Source organism: Mustela lutreola, chromosome 1, assembly GCF_030435805.1.
Source record: "Mustela lutreola isolate mMusLut2 chromosome 1, mMusLut2.pri, whole genome shotgun sequence".
NCBI classification, from domain to species: Eukaryota; Metazoa; Chordata; class Mammalia; order Carnivora; family Mustelidae; genus Mustela; species Mustela lutreola.
The window spans coordinates 163,739,057-163,762,453 of NC_081290.1; the positions used below are offsets into that span (position 1 = coordinate 163,739,057).

General features: G+C 42.6%; 1 protein-coding gene across 1 annotated transcript in view; it reads left to right on the top strand.

Annotated features, from left to right (window-relative positions):
- The first annotated feature begins 6,865 nt into the window (after positions 1-6,865).
- PEBP4 (phosphatidylethanolamine binding protein 4) overlaps positions 6,866-23,397 on the top strand; it is a 232,432-nt gene continuing 215,900 nt past the window's right edge. Inside the window, exon 1 of the mRNA XM_059178225.1 lies at positions 6,866-6,987. Within this exon, the coding sequence (XP_059034208.1) occupies positions 6,880-6,987 (108 nt within the window). The 5' untranslated portion in view covers positions 6,866-6,879. The remainder of the gene's footprint in view (positions 6,988-23,397) is intronic.

A 23,397-nucleotide genomic window follows, 5' to 3' on the forward strand; every position in this document is an offset into this window, starting at 1 on the left:
TGAAAACCAGCCTACGTGGAACAATCTCGAAGGGCCTGCCCTAGTGAGGAGAGCATCTCAAGGCTCCATGGAAGCCAAGAAGAGAGTGGGGGTGAGGAGGTCACTGCAGCTCCCGCTGGGGAATGAGGTCTCTTTCTTTCAGTCAGCCATCCAGCTTAGCCTAGGTTTAAAAATCATTGTCATGGGGCGCCTGGGTGCCTCAGCGGTTAAACATATGCCTTCGGCTCAGGTCATGATCCCAGGGTTCTGGGATTGAGCCCTGCATCAGGCTCCTTGCTCAGCAGGGAGCCTGCTTCTCCCTCTGCCTCTTCCTCTGCTTGTGTGCCCTCTCTTTTTGTCTCTCTCTCTCTATCAAATAATAAATAAAATCTTTAAAACAAAATCATTGTCAGCACAACCAGAGTTGAAAAGATGGTTTGCTTTTACCAGTGGAATCAACTCCAGTCAACATTTATTGAACTAGTTATGCCAGGCACAAACAATTAGCTTTAACAATAGGAAATGAGATCGGAAGGGAAAAATACATTTCCACAAGCAGATCTTTTATACATGCGGCAGTCAAATTCTGAAAAAAACAGCTCTGACTCTCCAAGGAAAATCAGTAGGTAGTTTAAACTCGGAAAAGTTATGAACAAATTTTTTTTGCTTCACTTGAAAGAAGCAGCTTAGAGCAATTTAAGTGTTATGATTACCTGTGGCTAAAAGGGAAAGTTAAAAATAGGCGATTGGGATGAATGCTAGGTGTTGTTTTGGGGTCATAGCTAAGGGACGAGATGCACTTCATGTAATCAACCAGAAACACAACGTTGTAATTTGGGATTTCGAAAGTATTCGGGACGTCACACAAAGCTGTGAGAAGATTGGATTCCTTGGAATTTGGAGCTCTAATTGTAAATATCCACAGAGTTTGTTTTTTAAAAAAACTTGGTATTGGACATTAGTTCAGACTTTCACTTTGAAGACAGCTAGGATAACAATCAAAATTGTCCTGATGAAGTGAACTGACCCTTCTGTTTTTCAGAATTATTAAGGAATTTGACGATTAAATGAATTCTCATTTCTCTTCACACTGGTAAGATAAATACACAATTTTTTTTCATTGTTTGGCCTCATAAATATTCTAATGTAACAATTGGGCATTTAAAACTTGAAGGATTTTAATTTACCAGTAAGTTTTTTTTTAGCAAATAAAATAGGCAAAGAACACTCAGATACAATTCATTTTTAAAAAGAAAAAATATGGGAACATTTTTAAAAGGCTTAACCTCTGTTATTTTTAAAAACTGACAATTAGATCAATTTTTAATCTATCGAATGAGTAAGAATTTTTTTAAATGATGATACTTAACTCCCGCTGCTTGATGGAAATATAAATTAGTACAACATTTCTGAAAAACAATCAGATGGTGTATGTGAGGACCCATGCAGAGCCCCCGAATTGGTATAAAGATTATTGTAAATAAAAGATTATTTAATGTATAAAGACATCTGAGAGTCAATGGTTACAGATACTTTTCAGAGCTTCCCTTATCTGACTAAAAGCAGCAAGTTCTGGAAAGTAAGTCTGCCACAAAGTCTTTCTTCAGGGCGGCTCAATTCCCAGAATAGATCAAATAAAACCTACCCCAAATCTCTTCTCTGAGGGATTTGTATCACCCTAAAGGAGATAGAAAGGCAACTCATACCTGACAGACATCATTACAAACTTTTTATCTCTGAAAGAGATTGTTCTGAAAATCCATTGTCTTTCCTTAAAAAAATCCTTTTACTCTTCCTATAGAATCCTTTTCTCCCCCCCTCCCACCCTTTTCCCTAATAAGTTAGGTAATAAGCCTTTAACTTGAACCATTTTAACAAGCCAGCTGTTTCACTCATTGGCTCCCTTGTGTACCCCCCTTTCCCCTTGTTACTCTGTCTTTTGTTGGTTTAATTTGCAGGCCTCCAGCACTGAACCTAAAAGGCAAAGGCAAAATTTCTTTCCCCTCTTTTGCATATGTATGAGGAGTCTTAAAAGAACACATACACTTTGACCCAAGAAAATACTAAGAACAAAATCTAAGGAAATAATCAGAAGTAAGGAAAAGATTTATGTAAAGGATGATAACAACAGTAGTAATTTGGGGGGAAGGAGAGATAAAGAAAAAAAAGCTCTTAGTCCATTTGGCTGTTAGAACAGAATACCATAGAATACTTCTCACGGTTCTAGAAGCTGGTAAGTTCAAGATCAACATGCTGGGATATTCAGTATCTGGTAAAAGTCCACTTTTTGGTTTATAAACACCAGACTTCTCTCTGTAGCCTCACATGGTCAAAATCGGAATGGATCTCTCCGGGGTCTCTTTTATAAGAACACTTGTTCCACTCATGAGGGCCTCACCCTCATGACTAATCACCTTCCAAAGGCTTCACCTCCAAATATTACCATATTAAGAATGAAGTTTCAACATACGCATTTGGGGCGGGTTGGGGAGAAAAACATGCCGTCTAGAGCCCTAAGGGCTCTACAACAGGGGAAGTTTTAAATAAATGATGGTATATTCGCAAGATAGAATGTGTTATTCCCCGGGCACCCAGGCACACATGCTCGCATGCATGCGTGCGCACGTGCACACACACACACCCCCCTCACACAGACATGTGATTGTTTATCAGTCTGATCTCAATTAATCAAGAAAAATCCATACAGGAGAAAAGGGGTGGAAAGAAATATCACCAAATGTAAACTGGTTATTTCTGGATGTTGAAAATAAGGGTCTTAGATTTTTCTATTTTAATATTTTCCAGATATTTGAAATAAGTATGTTAATATTTTTGATAGGGGATGAGGGAAGAGAAGCCAAAAGCATAATTGTTTTTTTAAAAGATTTTATGCACTCATTTGATACAGAGAGAGAGCACAAGTGGGGGTAGGAGTGCGTGGTAGAGGCAGAGGGAGAAACAGACACCCGACTGAGCAGGGAACCCAATGCCGGGCTTGATCCCAGGACCCCAAGATCATGACCTGAGCCAAAGTCAGACGCTTAACAGACTGAGCCACCCAGGTGCCCTGCCAAAAAAGTAATTATTAATCAAAATAAGAAACAAATTAATTAATGTTGTGGGAAGAAAGGTAGGACAGAAGGAAGGAAACGTTTTGCTGGGTCTTTTCCTTCAATTGTAAAATGTTGCTAAAGCAATAAATGTGGGTAGTTTTTTTCTTAAGGTACAAACAGTATTTTAATTGTTTTATTGCATCCCAAAGGTCAGTGATAAAAGCAAATGCAAAGTAGCAACTTGGTACGTTAAATAACTTGGTGTGTAAAAGACTAATAAAGTAGATATGCATGTATACGGATATATCATGATGATATATAAGACTATAAGAAGTTAGGAAGTGACTTACTTATTGCAAAGAGCTTTTACACAAGCTTTTCAAAGACAACAAAACATAACAGGTAGTTAAGTAAAAGAAATCTTCCATAAATTCAACATCAGAGCAGCAGGTCTTTTCAGTTCTATTAGCTCTACGTTATATGCCTTTTATACCTTTTTTGCTTATTTATCAATCTTAGTTTTTTTTTATTCTAGCCCCATGTTGTGTGATATACATATTTTTAAATTTTTTACTGTACATGTTTGCAAACATCCAGAAAAACTGAAAAGAAATAATCCAATAAATACTCATTCCCGTTACCTAGACTTTACAATTTGTTAACATTTTCCATGCTTTTTTGTGTGTGTGCCGAAATTTCTCAAAATAACTTGGAGATGTTGGAGAGCAACATCTTCAAGGTCCTTCTAGTTGGACTAAAAATTCAATTGACAGGGTGCCTGGGTGGTTCAACTGGCTAAGTGTCTGACTTCTGAATTCAACGCAGGTCAGGATTTCAGGGGTCACAATCTCAGGGTCTTGAGATCAAGCCCCGCATGGTGTGGAGCCTGCTAAAGTTCTCTTTCTCTCCCTTTGCCCCTCCCTCACCCCACATGGGGGCTCTCTCTCTCTCTTTCTCTCAAGGGAATCCACACAGACATGGAATTCCAAGGATGGGCAGACAAAAAGAGGAACAGATGTCACCTGAACTTAGAAGAAGGGGTAGGGGTCTGGGATGTCAAAGGAGAGGAATGCAATTCACAGGAAGATGAAAAAGAGCAAATATTCAGCCGAAGAGTGTTTGCTGGGCTCCTGGGAAATAATGGGACTACAGGACTTGGATCAAACAGGCCTTGTTAGGTTCCTTTCTGTCTACCACATCCAGCTCGCATCAGAATGGAATTCTCTATGGTGACAGCTCTCTTCTTGGAGCAGGTCCTCTAAATTCTTTTTAGGCAGTTGAGGGGGAGTTGAAGAGCTTTTCCTGAATCTGCTGGGTTTTGATTGCTTTTAACTCAAAATAATCTTCATGCAAAAGTGGCCCATCTTTGGTGGCAGGGTGTCCCCAGCCCCTACGTAGACATTATGACACTTACTCCAAAATACTTCAACATTCGTGTCCTCCAAAAGGACACTGTCCTACATAAATAACCACAAAATTAGCAACACCCTTGAAGCAAATTAACAAAAATTCTCTACTATCAGGGCAGCTGGATGTCTCAGTAGGTTAAGCATCCGACTCTTGATCTCAGCTTGGATCTTGATCAGGGTTGTAAGTTCAAGCCCCACACTGGTGTTGAGCTTACTTTTTTTTCTTTTTTTAATATTTTATTTATTTATTTGTCAGAGAGAGAGAGAGAGAGTAAAGCAGTGAGAGCATCAGGCAGAAGGAGAAGTAGTCTTCCCGCTGATCAAGGAGCCCGAGTTGGGACTCTATCCCAGTACCCTGGGATCACAACCTGAGCCAAAGGCAGACACCTAACTGACTGAGCCACCCAGGCATCCTGGTGTGGAGCCTACTTAAAAAACAAAAACAAAAACCAAAATTTTCTAATATCATCTACTACCCAGTTGGTACTCATCGTTCCTGAATTGTCCCCAAATATCTTTTATAGCTGGTCTTTTTATCCATACCTTTTAAACAGCTGCCTGATATTATCATCAATGGCTAACACCATGATGGTATTAACCAGTTCTTCTAGAGGTGATCTCTAATTATCAAGGAATTTCTTTCTTTGAAAATTTGGTCTTCCAGCAAATGTTTATTGAGCGAAGTTCTGAGTGCTAAGTGTTATGAGGTGAAAGTCATTTCCCTGCCTTTGAGTAGCATGTGCTCAGCGCACAAGGAGCCTTTATTTCTTCACTGGGACATTTCTAAATTAGCTGAAAGAGGGGAAACTGAGCCAAAGAGTGAGTGCTTGCATTTGATATGTATTTTATCTATGAGAAAAGTGTATTCTACTGATTATGCCATATCAACAGAAACAATGCTTCTGGCATTTACCCCAACTGAAAATGACAATATCCCCTCTGGGGATTTCATCCGTCCTCACCCTCTGTTATTTTTCTTTTTAGTATTTGAGTAGAGAATGATATTGCCTTTTCTTTATTCCTTAATGAAGCAAAATGGATTTTTCTTCTCAAATCCCTCCATGACTTGTATTTGACCATACTTTCAGGGTCTTTTCCTTTGGTTCTTTTGTCCTGGCTTCCCCAGCTCCCAAGTATTCCTGTCCTTGGAGAGAGAGGCCTTGCTCTGGGAGACCTGTTGGGTGGTCTGCAGTCCTCCATCTGCCTCTGTCTCTGCCTCAGCCCACAGAAGAATGTTTACTGCTTCCATACTCCCACCCCAAGTCCCCCCTGGGCTGATGGGGTGGTCAGGACTTGGGACCAGGAAGAGAGACCAGAAGAAGGATCTCTGGCCAGGATTTGGGATTAGGAAGAGAGATCAGAGAAAGGGGCCACCCAGCTGGAAGGACACCTCTGAATTCAAGCCTCCTCAGCCTGGTTCCCATTTTCTTCTATCCCCTCTTCACTGTGTTCTCGGAGCATCTCATAAGCCCAGTGTGAGAGATGTGTTTTGCCTTATCCTACCTGTGTCCCTGCCTAGAATGGACTACCCATTCTCTCCACCATCCTCCATCCCTCAAGACCCAGAACTCAAGTTTTCCAAGTTCCTTTCACTTGTGCATGTAGCTCACCTCAGCTCCCCTCAGCTGCCATGGTCTCTCTTGGTTCCTCCCCTTCATCCCAATGCCATCCACCAGCTTGCCCAGGGCAATGGCTTCCCCACTTCCTTCGCTGCTTCCAGCCAACTCTGATGGGGATCATGCAGTCACTTTGGTCACGACACACTCAGCCTCTCAATGAGAGCCGTTCGCTCCCTGGGTCACAAAGGTTAGGAGCGGGAGCCCTGAGGTCTGTGGCCCAGTACAAAGCCAGGATTCTCTTCCAGCCACTCCATGGGGATGCGCCATCACATCTCCCCAGCTGGCCCGAGAAGTCATCATCCGTGTCCATCCTGCCCTTCAAAGGCAGACACGGTGTGGGACACGTGGAAGACCAGGCCAACAGCCATGTCCTCCACAGGGGGGGCGGTGGGGGAGCTGCTGATCCCAGTGCAGAGGGGGCCTCCAGGTCTGCTTTGAATTTTTGCATGTGACAGATCAGCGGAACAACCGTTTGGAGACGTGGGCCTGACCCTCAGGAGAGTCAAGGTGCCAGAGATGTGGCTTTGGGGGTCACCTGGGTGGGGCAGAGTGTTAGACCCTGGAACTGAGCCTCTGCTTCTAGGGAAACTAAGAAGAGCCCCAAGGGAGAAAACAGTGGTGCAGGAGATGTCCCCACTGAAAAGGGGTCAATGGGACACTTAGTGGGTTGTCATTTTCCCCACAGGCCCTCATAGTGGTGGGGACCCCAAGGAGTACCTGTTTGCGCACATGACCTGGGCCTCCTGGCTCCCAGCAGCCCTTTCTCTCCCCCTGCTGGTCATGTGATTTAATTATTAACCCAGGAAAGACAGGGGCTCAATGGCCTATCAAAGGTCTACCAGCCGCACTTTGCAGGCCTGGGCTCTTCCCGGCCTGGTAAATTCTGAGCCTGCTGGGAATGTCAACGTTTCCCTGACCAGTGCTGCAGTGAGTACAGTGCCATCTTCAGGGGGCCTCAGGGGTCATGAACCAGAACTGTGGAATTGGGGAGGGGGGCAGCCTGGGCCTGCGCTGTTACAGGTGGGCTGTTGGAGCCTACCCATGGCCGGACGCTGTGGGGAGTTCCAGGGGACCCTCACGGCTCAGGTCCCAAGCTGTAGGCACCGGCTTGTCTGGTTTTCTCACCCGTGACACTAAAAAAGCACAAAGAGCAAGCAGGCCACCCTGCACTCTGCAACTTGCCTCTGCCTTGTGACTGTGCTTAATATAGGTCAAATGAAAACAGCTCCCAAAATAGACCTTCTCTGAGAAGCAGCTGCGCCTGTGAAATGCTCCACGAAAGGGAAAAGGTGTGGGTGACCGGGGAGTGTGGTTCTCCTCAGGTGTTACATAAGCCGGACCTGAAAATTGGGGCCAAATATCTGTGGAGGAAAATTGAGTGTGCCCCTGCCCCCACCCTGCCCCCCACCCCCAAGCCCAAAGAGCAGCCCAACCCTTACAGACATCAGCAGGCTTGCAGGGAGCTCGTTCTGTCCTGGACCACAAGGTCACTCCTCAAAGCATCACTCCGGGGAGCTTGTCATGCACACCAGAGCAATCACATGACTCCCGCCAGAGCTGGCTGGAGGCCCCACACTGGGTGCAGGAGGGTTGGGGGGTGACTCCCCCGGGAGAGCTGGTGTGGGGTGGGGGTGGGTTTCATCTGCCCCAGGGTGTGGGTGGACAGAGGGGGACTGAGGAGGGCAGGACAAGCCTGTGTTTGTCAGTTCAAGGATAGAAGAAGGTTAAGCAAGAGGAGAACACCTGCTGCGTTGCCCCTCCCCCTGGGGTTGATGCCCCTTCCATCCCCCCCTGCCCTCCTGGGGAGCCACCTTTGTGGCCCAGCACTCTCTAATGGACTCTTCCTTTGCCTTTTCCATCTTTGCCTCAGCCAAGAGGAGGGGTTTCTATAATGAAAGAGCAGTGCTTCTGTTATTATTCATTTTCCAGTCACTGGGTGGTAATTTAGTGAGGGCTGCCTCTGAAAGGGGGCACCAGAGGATCAAGACTTCCCTGAAGAAGTGACTGGAAAAGAGACAGGAAGCTGAAAGGGGACTAGCTAGGCAGGGGAAAGAAGTAAGGGGTATTGAGGGAGTACCTGACACAGCAAACAAGACATGTGCAAAGGCCCAGAGGCATGAGGGCGAGCAAAGAAAGCACAGCTATGGCAGGGAGTGGACGACAGTGAGAAAGGCCTGGTGAGAGCCGAGGCAGACAGAATAAACGGCTGCCTGAAGAGCCTTAGGAAGTATGGACTTCCTCCTGACTGAACTGGGACATGCTGTGGAGCGGCGGGAACGGGGCGAGGGGGCAGCTTCTCCAACATGGCGGCATGTTAGAGGTGCAGCCACCTCTGGTCCACTCCCTCAGATGCTCTGGAGGTGCCACCCCGCAGTGGATGCATTAACAAGCCCTCCCCGTGACTCTGATTCAGGCTGAAGTTTGAGAACCATAGAGCAGGAGGTGTGCCTGGGGATTTGTACTCCGTGAACAGAGGTTGTATCTCCAGGAAGTTTGGCTGAGAAGGGAAGAGAAAGGTGGGGGACGGGTAGGGGGCTGTGGGAGTGCAAGAGACTGTCTTGGGTCAGTTCCCTGGCAAGGAGAGGCAGAGATGAAGGTTAAGGGGCAGCGGTTCCCTGGGTTGTGCAGCCCGAGAAGCAGAGGTAGGTGCTGGATGCAGTGACCCAAAGGCCTGGGCCTGAGGTCTCCCCTCCGAGACGTGGAGCTAGGGTAGGCCTTCAGAGATGTTCCAGAATCAGGGCAAGGGGGTTTGAGCCTTTACCCCCTGTATTAACCGTACCTTTTTTATTTGCTGTATTTGCTATATCCAGTGTTTTAACATCTTGCTGATCCCCGAGGGACTGCCCCTGGCAGACTAATTCCTAGAGATAGCAAATGAGTCCCCTGGGAGCATGACTTTCATAAGCAAACCAACCAATCCACAGTCCAGACCCTTATCCGCCATCTTGACAGGACTCTTAGAGGATTCTTACACTCAGGACCAGAACCCCCGGCCCTACTCACCTCAGGGTGGGGCATCGGACAACAAGGGAGTCCATAAAATGATTCAAACTAGCCAATCTTTTTTTTTTTTTTTAAGATTTTATTTATTTATTTGACAGAGAGAGATACAGCCAGAGAGGGAACACAAGCAGGGGCATTGGGGAGGGAGAAGCAGACTCCCTGCTGAGCAGGGAGCTCAGTGTGGGGCTTGATCCCAAGACCTTGGGATCCTGACCTGAGCCAAAGACAAATGTTTAAAGACTGAGCCACCCAGGCGCCCCCAAATTAGCCAATCTTAAACCTGCTTACGCTGCCTTGCCTTGCCTTTCCCATGGAAGCCCTCATAAAGGTGACTGCCCACACTTCCTCCCATTTTCCCCTTGTGCTCTCTGCCTCGTGTGACCCCCTGCGTGTGTGGCACGCCTTGCCTCCTGTTCCTAGGGATCTGGGAGGATAAACTTCTTCTTTGTGACAGTCATCTGTGTGTCAGTATGTCTGCTGAAAACAATTTCAGAGGACCCTTCAAATATCCCAACACCAAACAGTCATGGGGAGTGGGGCCAGGCAGCCCCCTCCACCAACTGCCAGAGGGGGCCTCTGCCAGCGGCCATATTTCCAGCAGCTGGGAGATTGGACATCTCAGTCCAGAGGGGGTATCTGGGTTATGCATTAGGGCATTCACTACTGAAAGAGATGTTTTATATGTGGAAGAAGCTTAAGAATGTTTAAGTGCTGGGCTGCCTGGATGGCTCAGCCAATTGAGCATTGCACTCTTGGGTTCTGCTGAGATTATGACCTCAGGGTCGTGAGATCGGCCCCAGCTGGGCTCCACACTGCAGAATTCTGCTTAAGTTTCTCTCCCACTCCCTCAGCCCCTCCCACTCTCTCTCTATCTCAAATAAATACATCTCTTAAAAAAAAAAAAAATACATCTCTTAAAAAAAAAAAAAAAAAAAAGATGGCGCTGAGCTGGTGGCTACAGATTGAGGAGCCTGGGCTGGAAGGAGGGACACGAGGGTGGCAGAAAGCAAGCCATGCGCAGGACCGATGGGAAGAAGTGGCTGAGTGGGAGAGCCAGAAGGATGGGCTGAACAGCAGTGCGAGGGGAGAGAGTGCAGAAATGCAACAGTTTTGTGAATGCTGACTCACACATGTAAAGTACAATACAGACTTGGGGAGAAATGGCCCCCTGCACCCTATGGGCTGTTATACTGAGGTGACCGACTGACCTTGTTCAGTGAAAATACCTCTAACACAAAGTTGAGGATGTCAAGACCTGAGTTTTTGCTTTTATGTATTTGCTAAATTTGATAGAATGAATGTCATAAAAAGAAAAAAAAAGAAACATTCTGGAAAAAATCATATGTAGGTTATGGCCTTAAGAAGATGAAATAAAAAGCCTGGATGAAAAAAGTCAAAATATTTACAAGGGTTGCTTTTGGGTGATGAGTGTTTATAGGGTTATGAATGGTTATTTCTGGGGGTTAAGCATTGTAGTTTTATTTTTATTTAAAGGTTTTATTTATTTATTTATTTATTTATTTGTCAGAGAGAGAAAGAGCACACAAGCAGGGGGAGCAGCAGGCAGAGGGAGAAGCAGACTCCCCGTTGAGCAGGGAGCCCAATGCCGGGCTCAATTCTAGGACTTCCGGATCACCATGGATGTGGGACTCGATCCCTCGACCCTGGGATCATGACCTGAGCTGAAGGCAGACACCTAATGACTGAGCCACCCAGGCATTCCAAGCGTTGTAGTTTTAGAAGACGGGACACTGTAGGAGACAATAAGCTGGATTTCAAAGTGGTCAGTGAAGGAAGAGGAGGTCAACATACTGCCTCTGCGAGAAGGCATGTAGAAGGCAGCGTGTCCTGAAGCCTGGGAAAGGGCCCTTAGCAGTCAGCTGTAATGCCCAGGTCTTCCGGGAGGTGGCGCTCCCAGGTCCTCCTCCAAGTCCATACTCTGCTTACTTAAGCCATGCATTGGTCTGCCTTGTCTCATGACCATGACTCCAGGTTGGTGGAGGGGATGCGGGTGTGTGTGTGTGTGTGTGTGTGTGTGTGTGTGTGTGGTGGTGGTGTCTGTTAGATAAGAGTTGTTTTCTTCTTTAAAAGGAATTTTGTAGCAAAAGAAGCTAAAAGAAATCATGTCATTTTACACATGAGATAAGTATAAGTGAGCTTGGGGTATCAGCTCACAGAAAGGACAGGTGGCTGTTTGTGGAGATTCTTTTCGCTCTCCTCTCCGTTTTACACCATCTATTCGCCTCTCTCCAAACTATATTGAATAGCTTCTGGATTTATGATCTCAAGACATACATTCACTTTAGGACATTTTCAAAGAAAGAAGAGGATTAAGATGCACACAAAAACCAAACTATGCTTGTCCCCCAGAAATAACCACTCTATAAACATTAACCACCCAAAAGCAACCCCTGTAAATACTTTGACTTTTTTCACCTAGGCTTTTTACTTCATCTTCTTAAGGCCACAACCTATACAGCATTTTTGGAAGCTTTCTTTCTTTCTTTCTTTCTTTTTTTTTTCTGACACTCACTCCATTAAATTTAGTGAATACATATAAAAGCAAAAACTATTTAAAAATAAATCATAATGTAATGTTACAACCCAGTATACCACTAAATAAAACTTATGTAAAGATAGGCATCAGTTTTTAGATATTGCTTTGGAACCTGCTTGTTTTGCTTAACTTTGTGTCATACTGTGGAAGTCTCCGTGCACCTTGGATCCATTCTTGTCCTGCGGTCTGTCCCAGAGGCTGATTGTGAAGCACCTTGCCCTCCTGATAAAAGAAAGCCCTGCAGGAAATAAGGGGATGGGAGGAAAGTGAGAGCAGGTATTTCTCTCAGGCAGCCTCTCTATGGGGTCACCTTGAACTGCCTCTGGCTCCCTGTAAAAGGTCGCACATCCTGTTCACACAGTCTTTTCTGCAGAATCTTCCTTCTAGGTGCCTTTAATAGCATGGCATGAGGCAAGTGCCTCTGGCGCAAACATGTAAGAGGCACTCACTGTGCCTTGCACAACCCTGAGGGTGAAGGTGTCCTCAAATCTGGCATCGTAAGTGCCTGAGTGAGCTTAGCCGTGTCCCCGCCCTCCGGACCCGAAGCCCCTGAGGTCTAGTGACACTTTGTTGTTACTAGCCCCTAGTTCCATCACTAACCCTCAGGTGTCCCTGTATCCTGCCCTTACCTTTGTAAGCACCCCTGTATTCATCCCTCCTTCATTTATCCCGATGTGCGTGTGTCATCAGTTTCCTCTTGGAACCCTGCTATTGCTGTATGCATCTTTCTATAGCACTTGGTAATTTTTCAAAGAAGATTTTATTTATTTATTTGAGAGAAAGCACTAGCTGTGGGGAGCGCAGAGGGAAGGGGAGAAGCAGGCTCCCTGCTGAGCAGGGGACTCCACCTCCACCACCAATGCGGGCTCCATCCCAGGACCCTGAGATCATGACCTGAGCTGAAGGCAGATGCTTAACAGAATGAGCCACCCAGGCGTCCCACACTGAGTAATTTTTTTTACATTATTTCTAAAGGTTTATTTTCTATATGAAATAAAATCGTTAAAAAAAATCTCATCCCCTCTTCTATGGTTTCCAGACTACTGCTATTATAAATAATGTTGCAAGTGCATGGGCATTTCCTTAGGTAAACTCCTAGTAGAATTTCAGGGTTGAAGTGTATTTTTATGGCTTTTGATATATATAATGTATCAAAATGTACCTAGTTTCAAGTTGCATTCTTTGTGGCTTGTGAGCAGGAACACCTTTTCAGTCATGTGCTCATACTTCTTTTTCTAATTGAGCAATGATACTTTTTTCATATTAATTTATAATGCTTCTTTATGTATTGAGAATATTAATCTTTTGTCATTTGTTGGAAATACTTTGCGGTTTGTTGCTTGACTTTCACCTTGTTTATTGGCATTTAATAATTTTATGCTTGTGTATGGGCATTCAAAAATTTCACTTTTCTCTCTTAAGAGAAATCCATTTTGGGGAGCCTAGGTGGCTCAGTTGTTAAGCGTCTGCCTTTGGCCTACGTAATGATCCCAGGATCCTAGGATCAAGCCCCACTTCAGGCTCCCTGCTCCGCAGAAATCCTGCTTCTCCCTCTCCCGCTTCCCCTGCTTGTATTCCCTCTCTCGATGTCTCTCTCTTTGTCAAATAAATAAATAAATAAAATCTTAAAAAGAAAAAAAAGGAGACATTCATTTCTTGCTTTTGTTTTTTTCTTTGCTTTTAATCTTAGCAAAGTGTTTCCCTCCCCATTATTATAGAAATAATCTGTTTTATTTTTCTCATTATTTTATAGTTTCATATTTTATGCTATACTATTTGAACTGTCTGGAATTAATGTTTTCCTGATTAGTCAGTTGTCCTAGCTTCTGTACTTACTTAATTTTTTCTCAATTTTATCATATATTAAATACCCACTCATTCTTAGGTTTGCTTCTAGACTTTCAATTCTGTCTTATTGAGCTATTTATCCTTGTGACAGAACCATAATGTTTTAATTATTATAGCTTTCCAGGAAAAAACAGACATGCTTTTCTCCCCTCCATACCCCATTAACTTTCTTTTGCAAAAAAATTTCTTGACAATTCTGCTATATTAAGTTTTCCAAAAGAAATTTAGACTTATTTTCTTTCTTTTTTTTTCTTTCTTTCTAAAAAGATTTTTTTTCTTTATTTGACAGACAGAGATCACAGGTAGGCAGAGAGGCAGGCAGTGGGTAGGTGGGGGGGAAGCAGGTTCCCTGCTGAGCAGGACCCTGGGATCATGACCTGAGCCGAAGGCAGAGGTTTTAACCCACTGAGTCACCCAGGTGCCCCTAAACTTATTTTCTAAACATGCACTAAAAACACAAATTTTGTTGGAATTACTTTGTATCTATAAATCCATTTAAAAATAACTGATATTTTTAAAATATTAAACTACTTTAACTAGATTACATAAGTACCTCTCCTTTGATTCAGTTTTCTTTAAAAAAACACTAAACTTCTTTTATATTAAATTTTTATAATTCTACTCATATATGTTTTGATTTAATGTAGGTCTTAATTTAATATATTTTTTCTTTTTAAATTTTTATTTAAAGTCTATCTAGTTAACATACAGTGCAATATTGGTTTCAGGAGTAGAATCTAATGATTCATCACTTACATACAACACCCAGTGCTCATCACAAGTGCCTTCCTTAATACCATCCCCCACCCAGCCCATCCCCCACCCACCTCCCTCCATCAGCCCCTCAGTTTGTTCTCTATCATTAAGAGTCTCTTATGGTTTGTTCTCTCTCTGTTCCCCCTCCCCATATGTTCATCTGTTTTGTTTCCTAAGTTCCACATATGAGTGAAATCATTTGGTATTTGTCTATCTCTGACTGATTTATTTCACTTAGTCTAATATCCTCTAGTTCCATCTATGTCATTGCAAATGGCAAGATTTCATTCTTTTTGATGGCTGAGTAATATTCCATTATGTATTTATATATTTACACAAACATATAAATAAATTTAAATATAATAAATAAATGCAAATATATATATATATGTGTGTGTGTGTGTATATATATATATATATATATATCACTTCTTTATCCATTCATCAGTTGATGGACATTTGGGAGCTTTCCATAATTTGGTTATTGTTGATAATGCTGCTAGAAACACCAGGGTGCCTGCACCCCTTTAAATCTGTATTTTTGTATCCTTCGGGTAAGTACCTAGCAATGCAATTGCTGGATCATGGGGTAGTTCTATTTATAACTTCTTGAGGAGTCTCCATACTCTTTTCCAGGGTGGCTACACCAGCTTACATTCCCACCAACAATGCACAAGCGTTCCCCTTTCTCTACATCCTCGCCAATACTTGGTGTTTCTTGTGTTGTTAATTTTAACCATTCTGACAGGTGGGAGGTGATATCTCATCATGGTTTTGATTTGCATTTTCCTGATGACGAGTGTGTGATGTTGAGCATCTTTTCATGTATCTGTTAGCCATCTGGAAGCCTTCTTTGGAAAAATGTCTATTTAATGCCATCTGCCCATTTTTTAAGTGGATTATTTGTTTTTGGGGTGTTGAGTTTGGTAAGTTCTTATAGATTTTGGATATTAACCCTTTATCAGATATGTCATTTACAAATATCTTCTCCCAGTCCATAGGCTGCCTTTTAGTTTTGTTGATTGTTTCCTTCGGTGTGTAGAAGTTTTTGTTTCTTTTTTAAGATTTTATTTAAAATCTTAGAATTTTAAATCTTAATTAAGAGAGAGAAAGTGAGCACACAAGCAGGCAGAGTGGCAGGCAGAGGAAGAGGGAGAAGCAGGCTCCCCAGCGAGTGGGAAGCCCAATGCAGGACTTGATCCCAGGACTCTGGGATCTTGACCTGAGCCGAAGGCAGATGCTTAAGCTTTTTATCTTGATGAAATCCCAATAGTTCACTTTTATTTTTGTTTCCCTTGCCTCCTGCAACATGTCTAGTAAGAGGCTGCTACAGCCAAGGTCAAAGAGGTTGTTGCCTGTGTGTTCCTCTAGACTTTTTATGGTTTCAGGTCTCACATTTATGTCTTTCCTCCATTTTGAATTTATTTTGGTGTTTGGTGTAAGGAAATGGTGCAGTTTCATTCTTCTGCATGTTGTTGTCCAATTTCCCCAACACCATTTGTTGAAGAGACTGTCTTATTCCCATTGGATATCCTTTCCTGCTTTGTTGAAGATTAGTTGACCATAGTTGTAGGTCCATTTCTGGGTTTTCAGTTCTGTTCCATTGATCTATGTGTCCATTTTTGTGCAAGGCCCATGCTGTCTTGATGATTATAGCTTTGTAATACAGTCTAAAGTCTGGAATCGTGATGCCTCCACCTTTGCTTTTTTTTTCAAGATTTCTTTGGCTATCTGGAGTCTTCTGTGGTTCCATACAAATTTTAGGATTATTGGTTCTAGTTCTGTAAATAATGCTGGTTGTATTTTGATAGGGATTACATTAAATGTGTATATTGTTTTGGGTAGTATGGACATTTTAACAAAATTTGTTAAAATATCCAATCCATGAGCATGGAATGTTTTTCCATTTTTTTTGCATCTTTTCAATTTCTTTCATAAGTATTCTATAGTTTTCAGAGTACAGATCTTTTACCTCTTTGGTTAAGTTTATTCCTACGTGCCTTATGGTTTTTGGTATAATTGTAGATGGCATTAATGCCTTGATTTCTTTTCCAGTTGCTTCATTATTAGTGTATAGAAATACAACAGATTTCTGTGTGTTGATTTTCTATTCTGCAACTATGCTAAATTCATGTATTCTAGCACTTTTTGCTGGAATCTTTTGGATTTTCTACATAGAGTATCATGTTGTCTGCAAATAGTGAAAGTTTGACTTCTCCCTTTTTTATTTGTATGTATTTTCTTTCTTTTTGTTGTCTGATTGCTTAGGCTAAGACTTCCAGTACTATGTTAAATAGTAATGGTGATAGTGGACATCCCTGTGTTGTTCCTGACCCAGAGGAAAAGCTCTCAGTTTTTCCCAATTGAGAATTATATTAGGGGTGGGTCTTTTATAAATGGCCTTTATGATGCTGAGTTATGTTCTATCCCAACTTTTTTGAGGGTTTTTTTTTTAATCAAAAATGAATGCTAATTTTGTAAAATGCTTTTTCTGTATCTATTGAGAGGATCAAATGAACACCACTTGTTTGTGCTCAATGATTCCTTTAATGTACTGTTGAATCCGATTTGCCAGTATCTTGTTGAGAATCTTTGCATCCATGTTCATCAGAGATATTGGCCTGCAATTCTCCTTTTTAGGGGGGTTTTTGTCTGGTTTTGGAATCAAGGTAATGCTGGCTTTGTAGAACGAGTTTGGAGTTTCTCTTTCATTTCTATTTTTTGGAACAATTTGAGAAGAATAGGTATTAATTCTCCTTTAAATATCTGATAGAATTCTCAGATGGACATTTGTTTGTCGGGAGATTTTTGATTACTGATTCATTTTCTTGACTGGTTATAGGTCTGTTCAAATTTTCTATTTCTTCCTGTTTCAGCTTTGGGTTTGTATGTTTCTAGGAATGTGTCTTTTTTTTCCAGATTGCCTCATTTGTTGGCATATAATTTTTCATAATACTCTCTTATAATTGTTTGTATTCCTGTGGTGTTGGTTATTTTTATATGATTAGAAAGAGCTTCCTGCTGAAGATTGACTTAGAAATAATTATAGTTTTTATAGTTGTGGGTTTTTAATTTTTAAACAATTATTTATTTAACTCCTGGTTTAAAAATATATACATATCATTAAATGTACCATTTTAACCATTTTGAGATATACAGACCTGTGACATGAGATGCATTCCCACTGTTGTGCAGCCATCACATCTACTTCAGAACATGTTTCTTCTTGTAAAACTGAAAGTCCGTACCCATTAAACACTGTCTAGTCTTCCCTCCCCTCAGCCCCTGACAACCACCATTCTACTTTCTGTCTCAATGAATTTGAATACTTGTTCTGAGTATGTCCTATCAGGGGAATCATAAAAGTATGTATCTTTTTGTTACTGGTTTATTTCACTTTGCAGAATGTCTTCAGAGTTCATTCATTTTATAGCAGGTGTCTGAATTTCCTTCCTTTTAAAGGCTGAATAATATCCCATCATAGATATATAACATATCATATGTATTTTTTTCTATCCTTTCCCCTGTTGATGGACACTTGGGTTGCTTCCTCTTTGGGGCTGTTGTGAATAATGCTGTTGTTGAACATGGGTGTGCAACTATCTCTTCAGGGTCCTGCTTTCAAGTCTTTTGGGTATTGTTGGTTTGCAACGTCCTCTGAAGCTTTCTGGGTATAATCTGAAACCAGCTCTAATATAGGGAGGGCAAGGAGAGACCCAAGAAAGAGGCAGACTGCTCTAGATACTCTAGGTTGGTAGGTGGCAGGTTTGATAAGCAAGGGACCTTACTTATGAGGCGATCTTGGGCAGCTGCAAGTGAATGCCTGCCAGAATTTTTAAATGTTTGTATAGAGGACTTCACTGGGTTTAGTCATGTACCCAGTCCAGATAATCTCAACACCACATGTCTATCTTGTGTCTGTATCCTTGGAGTAGTTTCTGGCAGCAGAGAAGGCAAGTGGAATACACATTCCAAAGACGGGGAGAGGGGTGAGACTCTCCAATTTCCCTGGTCCAGTTTACAGGTCAACATGACTTCTCTCTCTCTCACTCTCTTTTAACATATGGTGTTATGCCAGTTTCAGGTGTACAACACAATGATTCAGCAATTCCATACATCACCTGGTGCTCATCATGGCAAGTGCCCTCCTTAATCTCCATCACTTACTTAACCCAACCCACCACCCAGTCATGTCTTCGAGGAAGTCACTACCTTCCTCGAACAGATATAGACCCAGAAGTGGAATTGTTGGATCATATGGTAGTTCTATTTTTAATTTTTTGAAGACCCTCCATACTGTTTCCCATAATGGCTACACCACTTTGCATTCCCACCAGCAGTGCACAGGGGTTCCAATTTATCCACATCCTCACCAACTTGCTACTTTCTGGTTTTTTGGTAGTATCCCACTAATGGGTATGAGATGGTATCTCACTGTAGTTTTGATCTGCATGCTTCTAATGAACTAGTGATGTTGAACATCTTTTCATGGGCTTATTGACTACTTATATATCTGGAGAAATGTCTATTCAAGTTTTTGCCCATTTTTTAATTGGGTTGTTTGTTTTTGTTGTTGTTGAGTCTTGGGAGTTCTTTACATTTTCTGGATACTAATCCTTTATCATATAAGTGATTTACAAATAATTTCTCCCATTTCGTGAGTGCTTTCTAGTCTGTTGATAGTTTCCTTTGATGCACAAAAGCTTTTTATAAGAGATTTTACTTATTTATTTGACACAGAAATAGAAAGAGAGAGAAAGCACAAGAGAGGGGCGGGTCAGAGGAAGAACCAGATTCCCTCGACCCTGGGATCTTGACCTGAGCCAAAGGCAGATGTTTAACCGACTGGGCCACCCAGGTGCCCCAAGTTTTTAATTTCTTTTTTTTTTTAAGATTTTATTTAATTATTTGACAGACAGAGATCACAAGTAGGCAGAGAGGCAGGCAGAGAGAGAGGGAGAAGCAGGCTCCCTGCCAAGCAGTGGGCCCGATGCAGGGCTCGATCCCAGGGCCTTGAGACCAGGGCCCAAGCTCAAGGCAGAGGCTTCAACCCCCTGAGCCACTCAGGTGTCCCCCAAGTTTTTAATTTCTAAGAAGTCATTTTAGCAATATTAAGTCTTCTAATCCATGAACAAACGATATAATTCCCTTAAGAATAGACACTGGGGGCACCTGGGTGGCTAACTGGGTTAAGCAACTGCCTTCGGCTCAGGTCATGATCCCAGGGTCCTGGGATCAAGCCCCGAATCAGGCTCCCTGCTCTGTGGGTAGCCTGCTTCTCCCTCTTCCACTCCCCTCTCTCGCCTTGTCTCTCTCTGTCAAATGAATAAACAAAATCTTTAAAAAAAAAAAAAAGAATAGACACTGGACATTTTCAAATAGTTTTTTGAAGTTGAGATGATAATTTTTAAAGAGATAATTCCATTAATAGATGTATTAATATTCAATCATCCCACATTTCCAGGATAAAGCCAACCCAATTATTGTCAACTCTTCTTTGTTTTGCTAGATCTGGCTTGCTAGTATGCTTGGCAGTTTTGCTTTTCTAGTCCTAAGAAAGATTGGCAATTACTCTCTTTTGGACTTTGTTAGGTTTTACTGTCACACTTGTGCTGATTTTGTAAAATGTACTGGGAAACTTCCTATACATTTCCCTAATGCTGAACATTTTTTTTTCTTGACTTGGGAAATATCTATAGTCATTAAGTTTTCATAGCAGGTACAAATTTTACACAGGTTCAGAGATACAGATATGTAACTTGTCATGTCTCAAGACAGATACTTAGTTGAAGACACTCCATTTCTGCTGATGGGAGAATATTTACTCATGAATTTTAGACACTTTGTTTTATGGGTTGTTTTCTTTAAGATTTACTTATTTATTTGATAGAAAGAAAGAGAGAGCATGCGCAAGCGGGAGGAGCAGAGGGAAAGGGAGAATCTCAATCAGACTCTGCACTGAGCACAGGGCGTGACTCAGGCTCAATCTCACAACCCTGAAATCATGCCCTGAGTAGAAACCAAGAGTCAGACACTCAACCAACTGCCCCACTCAAGCGCCTCATTTTTAACCACTTTGTATTGAAACATGTTAATTTAGAGTATAAACTGAAATCCACCCCCCCCCTTCTTCTCCCTTCCTCATGGTGATCTGATTCTAGGACGCTTACTTCTCTTTCTAGCATGAGATGAGTTATCTGGTGCTGGTTGCCCTCCTGTCTTTGGTTCCTGTTGCTGTGGGCAAGCACCTACTGCACGTGGACCCTGCTCAGGTCCAGCATCTGCTTGACCGTGAGCCCACCAATGCTGCGTCCCCCTTGTCCTGACACCACTCTCCAGGTTTCTTTACCTGCTCACTCATTACATCCATGGGTCCCCTAGGGCTTGTCTGTGTTCCCTCAACTGTCCAGGGTTTAAGGAACAAGTCCCCACCTGCCGTCAGCCTAGATGGCGCTCTCAACCATTCTGAGTTTACTACGTTTGTTCCATGTCCTCCAAAGCTTGCTGAGCCATGGAAAGCCAACCTGTAGGCCTCTTGCTCTTGTACTTTCAGGGTTTCTCTTAGCCTGGCCCTCCCTTTCAAATGGGAGAAAGCCAGGGTGCTGGGCACTGGGTGTCTATGAACATCACCTTCAAATCTCTGGGGATAAGTGTCCTTTTGTGAACCCAAACTTTGTGCCCTCCATGATTTTGTCTATAGCCACTGGTTTGTAAAGTTTCTTTTTAATACAAAACAAAATAAAATAACTTCTTTCTCAAAAATCTGGCTCTTGAAAATCAAGTATTTTTGTCATTCAGGCTCTGTCTCTCCAATATGGCAAAACGTGCCTTGAAACTCAAAACTGAGAGACTGCTTTCTTGTTGCATCCTCCCTACCCTGTCCGTAAAGCGATGAATGTCTTTGATCTAAGGATGAATGATGAGCTCCGGGAAAGTAGGAGAAACTAGGAGTTACTTTCAATTTAAAAAACAAAACAAAACAAACAAACAAAAACCAATCAATTGATGTTAAATAAAATATCCTGGTATTTTAGAAACCGTTTTCTCATAAAATCACCTGGGTCTAATATGTGTCCAGAATGTAATTCTTTGATAATATTTTCAATTTTCCATTATTATTTGTTTCCTTGCATTTTTTATTTTTTTGTAAATTTGAATGTCTTTGTATATTCTGAAAAGTGATCAGTTTTATCAGTGCTTTCAAGTTGATTAGCATAGTGTTATTATATATGTTCTCATAATTTAAAATACTTCAATATCCATGATTATGTCCCTTTCTTTCCTTTCCTTTTTTTTTTTTTTTTTTAGAGAGGGATGAGGAAAAGTGAGAGTGTGCCTGTGGGGTGGGTAAGGGGCAGAGGAAGAGGAAGAGAGAGAATCTTTGTTTTTTTTAAAGATTTTATTTTATTTATTTGACAGAGATCACAAGTAAGCAGAGAGGCAAGCAGAGGACAGAGAGAGAGGTGGAAGCAGGCTCCCCGCTGAGCAGAGAGCCCAATGCGGGGCTTGATCCCAGGACCCTGAGACCATGACCTGAGCCGAAGGGAGAGGCCTTAACCCACTGAGCCACCCAGGCGCCCCGAGAGAGAATCTTAAGCAGGCTCCATGCCCAGCAAAGAGTTGGACATGAAGCTCAATCTAATGACCTTGAGATCATGACCTGAGCCAAAATCAAGAGCTAGAAACTTAATCAACTGAGTCACTCAGGTGCCCCTACCTTTCCTTACATTATTGGTCATTTCTCTTTGACCTGTATCTGTCACGGTTCAGTTGCAGAAATACAGTCCTTCTAACTGGGGTAAGCAGAAAGGAAACCATGTCAGTGTGGAAAATAACTTATAGAATCACTGGGGAGACTGAAGAAGCAGGCTTAAGGTTGAACTCTCAAGGATGACTTCCAAAGACACAGGCGCATCTTAGGGAATCCCTACTATGTACCCCATTTCCCTGCATGCCATATTTAAGCACTTTGTAAGAATCATCTCAGTAACATCTTACAAAACCCCACAATGAAGGACAAAAACAAAACATGGAGTCCCGGTCTCCATAGCCACAAATGGGCCAAAAGCCAGGGAGCCAAGACCTGACATTACCTTCCAACTGCGAGGTTACTATGGGTCAAGACAGAGTTGGGATGGGCTACCCAGAGGATGGGCTACCCACTCTGGGTCGCCCCTGCAGGCAAGTACCCAAGACCTGAAAAGTCAGGAACAGCCAGTATCTAATAACCAGAATTCTGGACTAATCTGATCATGAGATCGAATTATTTTCTTGGTAGGAGATCCTTGATTTCATTCTGCCCTAGAAAGATGTTATCTGGTCCCAGGATATGGTCAACTGATGCTGTGCCTGGAGTGAGAAGTGAAGGGAGAATTTGTTAGGGCAGGATGCAACCAGGGAGGAGAAAAAGGAAGCATTTGTCAGTGGCCCTGAATCCTTTCTCCCATCTCCACCTCCCCCCCAAGTAGTTCGGAGGGTGAACAGTGGATTCCTAACCTAGAAGCCTGGCAGAGTCCCCATCATCTTCATACGGAGACCTGGGAATGGATGGCTTGGCTTGGATCCTCCATCCAAGCCACACACAAAAGATTTACCATGCCTCACTAGCTGCTAGACACCGGGGCTACCAGGTGTGTGTGGTGCTGGCTTCCCCCACTCCAGGCCTGTCTAGAAATGCATCCTTAGCCTTACAGCACTGACGTATTTCAAACTTGTAGCCTCTTGAGTAACAGAGTCAAATTTCCTTGCTTTCATTCGTAAAATGAACTCCTTATCTCTCAAGCTGTCCTTACCCCACATTGTGCATCAGTCCACCAGGTTTTTTAAGAAAACAAACAAGTTCATGTTTATGCTATCATGCCCTCTTCCTCCCAGCCTTCACCTGTCCAGATTGCTAAAGAAAGGTAATTTCTTCGGCCTGTCTTCATTTTCTTTTATTTTATTTCATTTCATTTTTTTAAAGATTTTATTTACTTGAGAGAGAGAGGGCAAGCAAGCACCAGCAGGTGAGGAGTAGAGAGAGAGGGAGAAATAGAGTCCCTGCTGAGCAGGGAGCTGGATGTGGGATTTGATCCTAGGACTCCAGAATCATGAGCTGAGCTGAAGGCAGGCACTTAACTGACTGAGCCCTCCAGGCACCCCCATTTGCTTTTTTAAAAGATATTTATTTATTT